The following is a 10,868-nucleotide window of genomic DNA, read 5'->3' as shown; positions in this document are numbered from 1 at the left end:
TATATCCCAAGAATTCCACAAGCATTTGATATTGATTTGCCGCACAAAAGTTCAATTAAAGCCATTACCTGTTCTTCCCGCAATAACACTGGGCCACAATGGCATCATCCCAATGGCGTAGTTCAATAACCTCAATAAAACAATAACAGCACAAATTTTGACCTCAACTTGCAGAGTATGAGTTTTTGTACCCAAATTTACAAAACTCATTCAATGAATGTACCAATGTATTGGGGTTAAAGAACTGTGCCCCTGATATATGAGCATGTTATGGATCTTAGTGTAAGCTGCGTGTTTGAACGTGGTGACAAAGTGGTACTTGAACACTATCAGCATAATGATTATTCAGCCAGCTTGGGCAACAACGTTTGTGATAATCAACAACAATTCTTCTTAACCAGTTACTTACTGTGAATTAATTGTTTATTGTAACAGGACACCAGGTAATACATTTTGGTAGCTGTTCCACTTTCGTGTGGACTTCTCACAATCTCGTCGCAATAATGCTGTAATCTATCCGCAACCTTCGCGCACGATTCCAGTTGTTTATGGGATTAATGAATCGCGTCATTTTACGCAATCGCCTGTCAGACAGGGTGTTGCCGTTGATTTGGGAGATAAAAATGTTCTGTAATGTACGAAAGTACTGCGACTTCTAAATGCAAAGGTACATTTCTTCAATGCGATATTAACGAATTCTATTACGTAATAAAAATGGAGGACACGACACATTCAGCTGCATGTGGTTTGAACATATAGTAATGCATAGATTGTCCTTTAACATTCACATCAATTGACATAAACCAAAAAGACAATAACTTACAATTATTGTGTTATGTGAAATTGGAATCAAATTTCTCAGTTGACTTTCATCGTCACTATCTTCAACTTCGAGTCACAAACGGATATGCTTACGAGAAGTCATTGTTATCGGAAAGTTTACAAAACAACGAACCAAAATGTTACTACTTACCATAACATACAAACAGTAAAGAAATTACACCCTGATTTTCCGCAATATGTAAATGAACATACATGTATGTATAGAGTACAGTTTAGGCTTCAGAAATATTGAGACCATCTGCAGAAACGGAACCAAACGTTCTACTCTATTGGTCTATGAGAAGCAGATGTTTTTAGTAGATTTTCGCCATTGCGGACTTGAGAGTATTGCGGAAGATGCATTCATTGGACAGAATGGATAACGTAGAAGAACTAATTTATTGGGAGAGCGTGGCTGAAATACATTTAGATCTGTCTCATAACAATTTGAGTTACATGTATATTGTTTCGGCCGCATTTGAATGGTTGCACGATTGTGAATGGCTATATCTGAGTCATAACAAAATGCAAGTTTTGTCAGACGTATATTTCAATCATCTTCATGATTTACGATATTTGTGTTGCGATAATAATTTTTGACTGAAATAACGAATACTTCATTTGGAATTTTAAATAACCTATACTAATTAGTTTTATCTAATAATTTCATAACAAATGTGCACCCTGATGCTTTTCGCAGTGATTCATATCCAAGCTTATCTTAATTGACATTTCTTCGGTTAGATTTTAGCAGCATCAAATCATTGCCGAAAACTATTTTTCAACATTTTCAACATTTCCTTGACAGAGCTACGGTTAGATAACAATCGTTTATCTATCTTGTCTTTAGTTAATTTAGAGGGTATCATAAACGTTTCTAAGCACAGCCAAATTAAAAAGTCGCCACTAGTTCCATCCCCGTTTAAACAGAGTCTGATCAGTTTATGGCAAAATAATTTATATAATAATTTTCTATACACTTTCCTTCGAAGGTTGATACCAAATTTGATATCAAAAGTTTAATCATCGTGAGCATAGGAACCGTTGTTTGGAAATTCGTGCAATTATAAAAATGACAAATTACGAATTGACCACGCAAAAGCCAATGTATGTATCAGCTTATTTCTACAGTCCATGGTTCCAGAGCACCATTGTGAGTTGTTTTGACCCTTATTCTGCATGACCTTTGACCCATTTTAGTCATATGATATTTAATGAGGTTACAATGGTACATTGATATGGACTATCAAATATTAAAAGAAAAAAATAAAGAAAGAAAAGAAAGAAAGAAAGAAAGAAAGAAAGAAAGAAAGAAAGAAAGAAAGAAAGAAAGAAAGAAAGAAAGAAAGAAAGAAAGAAAGAAAGGCCTGCAAAATGTTGAAAATGTTCATAACATTATTTATGTGAATAATAAGTGTCTTCTAGTCAGTATACTAACAGCATACATGTAAATATCAAAATATTAGAGATTGATAAATCCGAATATGTGATCACTTGCACAAGTCATGAAATGTTTGTTATTGATTCTGTATCAAACTGCGTCAAATCTACGATCCACTCGACCTGGTTTACGTAGTTTCATCTTCAACTGATTCCAGAATAACTCTTGTCCATTAGGATCTTCAGGCCACTTCAACACTTCCTTGTAACATAATAACTGTCGAAGCAATAACGTCTTTTTACGATCACCAATTTCCCCAATCTGTACAAGAATGAGTACATCAGCATTGTCCATTACCATTCGCATTCGTGCAAAATGTAGCTGATAATGACACCATCCATCATCCATGAAATTCTCGGATAAAACTGCGATAGTTTTGCGGCTTTGCTTAATACCATGACATATGGCATTGAGAATATAATGCCCTGCTGGAATGTCACCTCTTTCTTTAAGACAAAGCCGGAAATGTTCTGGTCCATCTTCAATGTTTGGAATGAGTTGATCATTTATCCATGCTTCATTGTCTCTGTGGTAGGCAACATACGCATGATATCGACGCCGCATGATTGGTGCTTCATATGGGGCATCAACATCACCCTCATCATCACTATTGATATCAGCATCATCATCATTATCAATATATCGCTGATATCTTCTCTGATAACACAAAATCCAGCATTTGTAATGTATGCGCCATCGATACTTATAAATATAAATTATAGAAACTATTACACATATAACAAATAGACCTGACACGCTTGGGGCTATGTAGTTTTCAAGATGCAGACTGCAGTCTAAACTGAATTCTGTAATACCAAGATCCTCTCTGATAGCAGGATCGTTGCACAGGTATGGAGACAGTGGATCTATGTATGTTTTTGTATCTGTCAGTATCCAATGTTGCAGGGGTTGTATATCACAGGTACAAGAAAATAAGTTGTCGCCAAATTCAACATGCTGTACGTCATATGGTATTTTCATCAGAGAGGCAGGTAGTGTAGTCAATGCATTACCAGATACAATGAGTGTTTGTAGACCATAGAGACTTTTTAAATCATTCAAATTGCCAAGTTTGTTTCCGGCCAAATTAAGGTAGGTGAGATGTGACATATAATGAAATTGATTTGCAGGAAAACTTTTTATTTCATTGTGACTGAGATCCAGGTGTTTGAGGTTTACCAGTGAAGACAAATCATTTTCGTTAATATTTTCAATGTTATTGCCACTAAGGTCTAAATATTGTAGACTAAGACTCTCAAGAAGAAATTGGTCAATTAATGACAATTTACAATTTGTTAATGTCAGTTTTTCTAGGTGAGCAAAATTGTCAATTTTGCCTTTAAAAATCAAATGGACTCCTCCTGAGTCAGATATGGAAAGTGCCTTGAGATGTGAACAATTACCCCATACCATTGGTTTAGATTTGGTGAATTGTAGTTTACTGAAGGCAATGTCTTCCAGTGCAAGGGATGAAGCACACAATGGCAAAGGGAAATCATCATAATAAACCGTAGTAAATTGTTCAACTGAAATGTAAATAGATTTGAGGGCCATATTGAAGGTGCTAATGTTCAAGAAATTAGGATTGGTAAGATAATTCAAATACACATTAGTGACATTGCCAAGCGATCCAAGGTCCATATGGTTTATGGGATTCCTTGAAATATCCAGGGATTTCAAACCTGATCTCATGTACCGCCCATCGTGGTGTATATCCTGTATTTCATTATTGCTCAAATTCAAGTGTTCCAGTGTGTCTGCAAGCACTTCCAAGGTTTCATAAGAAAATTCACTGAGACCAACGTAACTAAGGTCCAATGCCTTAAGTTGGAATAACCCTCGAAAAGCATATTTTGACAGATGTGTTAATTTATTTTTTGTAGAACAGCTACGTGTGTTTATACTCAATTTTTTCAAGTACAAAAACATACTAAATGCATCATCTTCAACTGATACATCGAAATAATTAGTGCAATAGAAGCAAATTGTCAACAATGACACAGATGAATTCAATGATCCAGGCATCACAGGTTGAAATACAGCTTTACCACTTACGCCCAGGTATAGTGTTGATAGCGTAGCTGGTAACTTTGTGATTAATTCTGACCATTTGGCGACATTCCAATATTCAGTATCATTATCTTGATGAATATTATATGATGTGCTCAACTCCTTAAGACTATTCATATTCTCAATAGAACAAGTTACATAGTCAAAATTATTGCCTGACATATTTAGTATTGATAACATTGGTAGGCTTACTATTGCTTTGCAAGGTGTAGAGGAGAGAGAATTATGGGAAATGTCTAAATATGTTAAATGTGTAAGATTAACAAACACCGTGTCCAGATTGCTTGATATGATATTCCATGACAGATCTAAAACTTCCAGATTGGTAAGATTTGCAAACAATGTCTCTGGTAAGCTTGATATCAGATTCCTGGATAGATCTAAATATTCCACACTGTTGAGGTCTTTAAACAGAGCAACTGACAGTGAGTCAATTCTAAAAGCTACTGCATCCAAGCGAGTCAGATTAGTCAAACCTTGGAAAATAGACTCAGGGAATGAGTCCATATTATTCCATGATATATCAAGCTCTTGCAGCTCATGTAATCCACTAAATACTAATGGTGACAAACTACACAAACCACTATCAGTAATAAATAACTTCTTCAATGATGCAGTAGAATAAAATGGACTTCCATGCAGGGTAGGATAGCTTTGATAGTTTCCTTGATAACTTAGATCCAGAGTTTCCAGTTTGTTCAGTCCTGAGAATGTAACATTTGTGATATCCATTATCCAGTTGTTGCTCAAATCTAAACTCAAAAGTGATGTTAGATGAATGAAACTCTTCCCATTGACGGCTTCAAGTTGATTATGACTCAAATCTAAATGCTGAAGTGAAGTTAGATGAATGAAACTTATCCCATAGACAGTTTGAAGTTGATTATAACTAAAATCTAGACTCTTGACATTGTGGCCTTTAAGCAGTGGAATACTTGAAAGCTGTCTATTACTACAGTCACAGCTGGTGCCATTATATATCTTGCACGGTAATCCCTTTGGGTAGGTGAATTTACTGGATGATTCTGTGATAGTGAGCACAGCAAACAGACAGATCAGAAAGAACTTCATGGTGATCACTTTACTGTCAGCAAATGAAACAGCAGGTGAAAAGTTTATCATAGACACTGATTGTTTAATTGTAAAATTCCTTTTCTTGACTGGCTAGATGGATGCTAGAACGTCCTGACTATTATCTTACAGTTTTATTTAAATGAAACAACATGCAGATGAGCAAAAATATTATGAAGTCTGTATCAACAAGAGACAATTGAAATTATGACTGTGAAAGTTTGATTGCCACAAGTGCATTTGGGAAAATTTCAGACCACTCACTATATCATGCAATACTGGCCACATGATAGTGTCCTTCCTTGTTTCGTAATACTTGCTCACCTCACCTAAGGTAATATAGTTACATGGTACGTGTTGTGCTTACGAAATACTCACTTTGATATCAAGTTAAAGAAAATGTTAAAGGGACATGAAATAATGTGCCTTACTTATAATACGGTAGTGACACACTTGTGCCTTCCACTGAGAACATGAAACTAGAGGACTTTATCAAACAAAGACAGATTTCGTGGGAAGATGGATGTCACCCAGTGTATGTCTGCAAAAAGAGGGACAATTAGGCAACAGATTGTAAAAATCTGCTGACTATTTTAGCCCTTTTCAGAAATGTTGTCATGATCGGTGAGTTAAATCAAAATGTAACAATTCTGCTGCTGAATTTAAAGGGGGTACAAGGCAATTTACATCAAAAGAAGCAGCCAGGGACATGGACTATCTATTAGAAGGCACATACCATGTCTGTAAATTCCCCCCTCTCCCCACAAAATAAGTACAAATAAGTAAATTTCAACATGTAGTAGCTCATCCTTCTTTTTTCTCTTTGTTAAGCATGATTTCCTATGTGACTGCCTTGTCTGTACACAAGCAAATCTGGCTCATTTATTTATTTAAGTGGTGATAATGTACATGGGTATTATTATAAATTTTAAAAATAAACCTGGACTAAATAGATCTTGGGTCCATGCATATAACAAATCTGTAGTGTCCCTTGAATACTTGTTTGGTTTTTCTCTAATGCAGGATAAAAACTGATACAGCAAGTAAACTTTTATTGCTATGCATTTGTTTTCCATGAAACTTATTTTCTGTATCAAAACCAAGTTCAATTTCTGTCAATCATCCTGTTTAGGCATATGTCAATCATCCCGTTTATGCCTATATAAATGATATCTAATCTCATTTTGATCAGGATTAATATTTGGCAAGAAAGGTTTGTCAAGTCTGTTATGAATTCTAATTAGTTATCAAGTTAAATCACAATTACCATCAGTTTGCCCATGTTTTGCACTTGTTGGAAGCTTAAATCAGAATCCTTTCAACCAAACTAAAAATATTCCCAGGGAGCCATTTAATAATAAAGTTGGGTACCAAGGCTCATTAAAGGGGTGCTGCAAGTGACCCTAAATGGGACCAAAAATAGTAAAAATAACCGGATCTATATATAAGAAAAGGTGGAATAATTAAAAGGTGGTTTATATAGTGCACAAAACATAAAGTCTCAGAGCACTTTCCAAAGTAAAATAAGAAATAACAAGAGATGCAAAGAACAAAATTAGTATCAAAAAGAGCGACATTACAAAACACTATCAGATACTTTTATTTAATGACTTTTGCTAAAGACGTCAGGATTTTGAAAAACTTTCAAGAATTGGAGAATGTATAAAAGCATACTTTTGGTGACACATTTCGCATCTACATCAGTCACTTGATTGGACAATCAACTACCAATATATATATCGTCACCCTCATAACCAAAGTCATTATTACATGTTTCTCATTTGCAATTTTGATTTTCTGAGTAATAAACCCATAATTAAAAAAAATTCCAGTCGCATTCTTCAAGTTAATGATTAGATTCCCAGGGGCGGAGCCAGTGTATTTTGATGGGGGATGGACAATTTACGCAAAAAAAATTGCGGTACAACAGATAAATCCCACAGAAATACCGGAGGAAGATCAGTCGGTATAGGTTAAATACCACTAATTATGTATTACACGGGTTTCATTGGGAAAATGGCTTATTTCGGGTGGAATTTTCTCATATTCGGAATACTCACAGTTAAATGCCACTAATATCAGGTGAAACTATATGATTTAGATGCCAAATGATCAAAAACTCAACATAGGTTGACCTGAGACTTATCTTGTTTTAACGCACTGAACCGTAAACACCTTAAAATGGCAGTGCGCCCTCGAAGCTGAAAGTTACAATATGGTAGGGCGAATATTTACTAAAAACCGAAGCCGTGCGCATGAATTTTGGTACTATTACAACACAAATGTCATATAATGAGCGAAAATATACCATTTTGAAGCATCAAACCCTAAAAAGTACTTTTTTTGGCTATAACTTGATCAATTTCAGCGATTTTAATGCAGTCTTTTCAGATGCCATGCAAACAAATAGTTACACGTCGTATTATCGTGTATCGCCCAGGCCTATTAGTGATATTTAACCTAAAACAAGCAATCACTGGAGAAAGGCTTCTTCTATTATTGGATTTTTTTTTAAATCGTAATCCAGAATATTGCAGTATTTTTACACAGACCTGTGTATAATACTGTATCATTTCATAATTCAACCCCACCCCACCCCACCACCCCACCACCCCACCCAATTCCTTAATATTTGCATATAGCCAATCTCAAACTTTTGACCCAAACTCTGGAAGTTTAATCCATCTCTGGCACACAAATATTGGACATGGTTCTTCAGAATAAATTAAACCCAGGGGCCACTAATATATATATCTGTTTTGTCATCATCAAGCAGGCCCTCAAATTTCACACCATTGACTTATGTCATGTGAAATACCTACCCTTATCACTGACCTACCATAAAAATGCACCCTTTTCACCAATCTGCTATAAAAAGCGACCCTTTTCACCTGAAGACACGTTACATGATTAAATTGGATATTAACAAGTCTGAGATTTACAGCATTCTGACAAAAGATACATCATCATGTGTGAGAATATTTTTTCAGGATTTTAATATCTTGCAAATTATCTTGTAAATTATACCCTAAACGCTGACTTGTGTTGCAAAAAAAGCATACCCGTTTTCACAATTGGGACCTTAAACGTGGGTCAGTGAAAACCTCAAAATTGTATTAAAAAACTACCCTCTCACTTGAATTTCTGCTTGAGAATGGCAACACATTTCTCTGAAGTGGCCTCCTGGGAACAAAACATCACATCAGAGGTTTTAAAGGCATACTTTTGTTCTATTATTCCATGACATGAAACACAAACAAATAAATAAATATACACACACAAACACCCCAACAAACAAACACATGCACAAGTTTAATCATATTTTAGTTTATATTTGTCTTTAATAGCATAAATGCAATCAGTGATACTTGTTTACATAAGGGATCTGGAATGAGCGTTTTGAGCGTTTCGACAGTTTTTTGTGGGACATGAGAGCACATCAGACATATCGAATTGCATTCTGAATACGAAGAATGTCTTTCTGATATCAAATAATTTTCATTTTTGAAATTCACAATATAATACAAATTTTATGACAAATTATTAAAATTGGATATTTTTCACATATTTGATATATAACAGTCCTCGAAGTAATTTTATAAATCTAATGACATATTGAAGATATCCATATCTTCAATACGAAAGGTCAAAATTTTCAATTGATCGTCGGCTTTTCATCCCACTTTATAAATCATCAGATTTATAATGTTTACTTCGAGTACTGTTAAATATCAAAAATATAAATTTTAATCATTTGCCATAAAATGTGTATTACATTGCGAATTTCAAAAATATCAAAATTATTTGATATCAGAAGGACATTCTTCGTATTCAGAATGCAATTCGATATGTGTGATGTGCTCTAATGTCCCACAATAAATACTGTCCAAACGTTCATACCAAACCCTTAAGAAACACCCATATTGTCACCTGGGAGCTTGATCTTCAGATTGAGATCTGCTTATCATAGCGAGGGAAGAGACATTTTGAAAGTGCTCTTCCAAGACATTTGAATGTCCGACGAAGCCCTATAAACGAAAGTCCTTTCGTTAGGGAGGAGAGGGGGGGGGGTCAAAAAGTCTGATTACGTTTGTAAAGAAGTAGCTAAAACATCGGTCGAAGTTGATCTTTTTAAAGGATTTAATAAAATAGGCCTAATTGTAAAATTTTAGTATTTTCTGAAGTACGATATTGACATTTTACAGTGGTTGCTTCAAAATGATTTCAAATAAATATAGAGTGCAGTACTCGCAACCTGCAACTTGTAAGTTCATTTTTTAAAGCAGCTGTAACACACTTTAATTCTTTTTTTATTTGAAAATCCAGCAAGTCCTAATTTTTCATGAAGAAAAATATTTCAAAATAAAATAGAATTATTGTTTCTTAAACGTGATCAATATCCTAGCAATGTCGCACCCCTCCACAACCCCATCGACCATAGCGACGGCCCTGTGTCCAATGAATTGACCCTTTTCCCTCTATCCCACAATGCACTATTCCAGGGGGGTATGACGTAGTTCATCAACCTCATAGATCCTGTGCATCCGATGGTCTTTGCCAGGCCTTTGCAATTATTTTGTCTTAATATGGGCATACTGATTCCATATATGCGGATTATCGTAAAGGCCATCGATGTTACTAATTATGCAATTATTGAATACACGAGTGAAGCAATTACGGAGATTTTGTTTACATTTTATTTTCATCTCCGAAAAAAGTGAAACGGACGCCGACAAAATATCAATGTGTGTCCCGTCACTAGTTTTTCACCATTAGGTCTATAAAATGTATACATAGTTAGGTTTCAATAACAGGACATCATGCAGTTATTGTTAACTACATGTATGCACACAACACAGGGGCACTCACAATAGGCAATTGAACCCTACTGGTAGCGCTGTGTTGTAGCTATATGGGATGAACTAGTTAGCATCATATATCAAAAAGTATAAAAGCTATGATTTTGGTACTTGCTCTATGTTTCAATTACTTATTCTTTTCCAAATATCTGAATCTTCAACCCGGTACAAGCTTTAATAACGGGGGAACATACATTTTTATTAAAAAGAAATCCTACCATCTATCCAAACTCGCCGTGTTATTCCAATGCACATTTTGCTTCACCGGGCAGCCATTTTTTGGTCGTATTTGGAACATTGGTGTCATAAAACCGTCATAGGTACAAATTTAGTACTTTCTGTCAATCAATTATGGCTTATTCTCCACATGTCAATCTTTAAATAATTGGCATAGTCCTTATAATAACGGTGGTCCGCCTTGATGAGTAAATGACAGCAAACAGCTGCAAACCAGTGAAAGATATCCCAAAACTCGGTCAGTGGAGCTCCGCTCGTACATGTCAATAGCATCATTATCGATTGGATTGGACAATTCGGTCGCTCATTGGATCAATATTATCAAGGTAGTAATAAATTTGCATTGGACAATAGATTACTATAATTAT

At 35.2% G+C, this 10,868-nt stretch overlaps 1 protein-coding gene across 1 annotated transcript; it reads right to left on the bottom strand.

Annotated features, from left to right (window-relative positions):
- Positions 1-2,280: 2,280 nt before the first annotated feature.
- On the bottom strand, positions 2,281-5,404 carry LOC140167547 (uncharacterized). Its single transcript, XM_072190850.1, has one exon. It carries the CDS (start codon positions 5,402-5,404, stop codon positions 2,354-2,356), a length of 3,051 nt encoding a protein of 1,016 aa, XP_072046951.1. The 3' UTR covers positions 2,281-2,353.
- Positions 5,405-10,868: the final 5,464 nt, after the last annotated feature.

Source organism: Amphiura filiformis, chromosome 13, assembly GCF_039555335.1.
Source record: "Amphiura filiformis chromosome 13, Afil_fr2py, whole genome shotgun sequence".
Taxonomy (NCBI): domain Eukaryota; kingdom Metazoa; phylum Echinodermata; class Ophiuroidea; order Amphilepidida; family Amphiuridae; genus Amphiura; species Amphiura filiformis.
The sequence above is the reverse complement of the archived record's forward strand: the minus strand, read 5'-3'. Positions and strand labels throughout refer to the sequence as shown.

Excerpts from the sequence above, each read along its gene's own strand:
- LOC140167547 (XM_072190850.1), bottom strand. The coding sequence starts at position 5,404 with ATGAAGTTCTTTCTGATCTGTCTGTTTGCTGTGCTCACTATCACAGAA.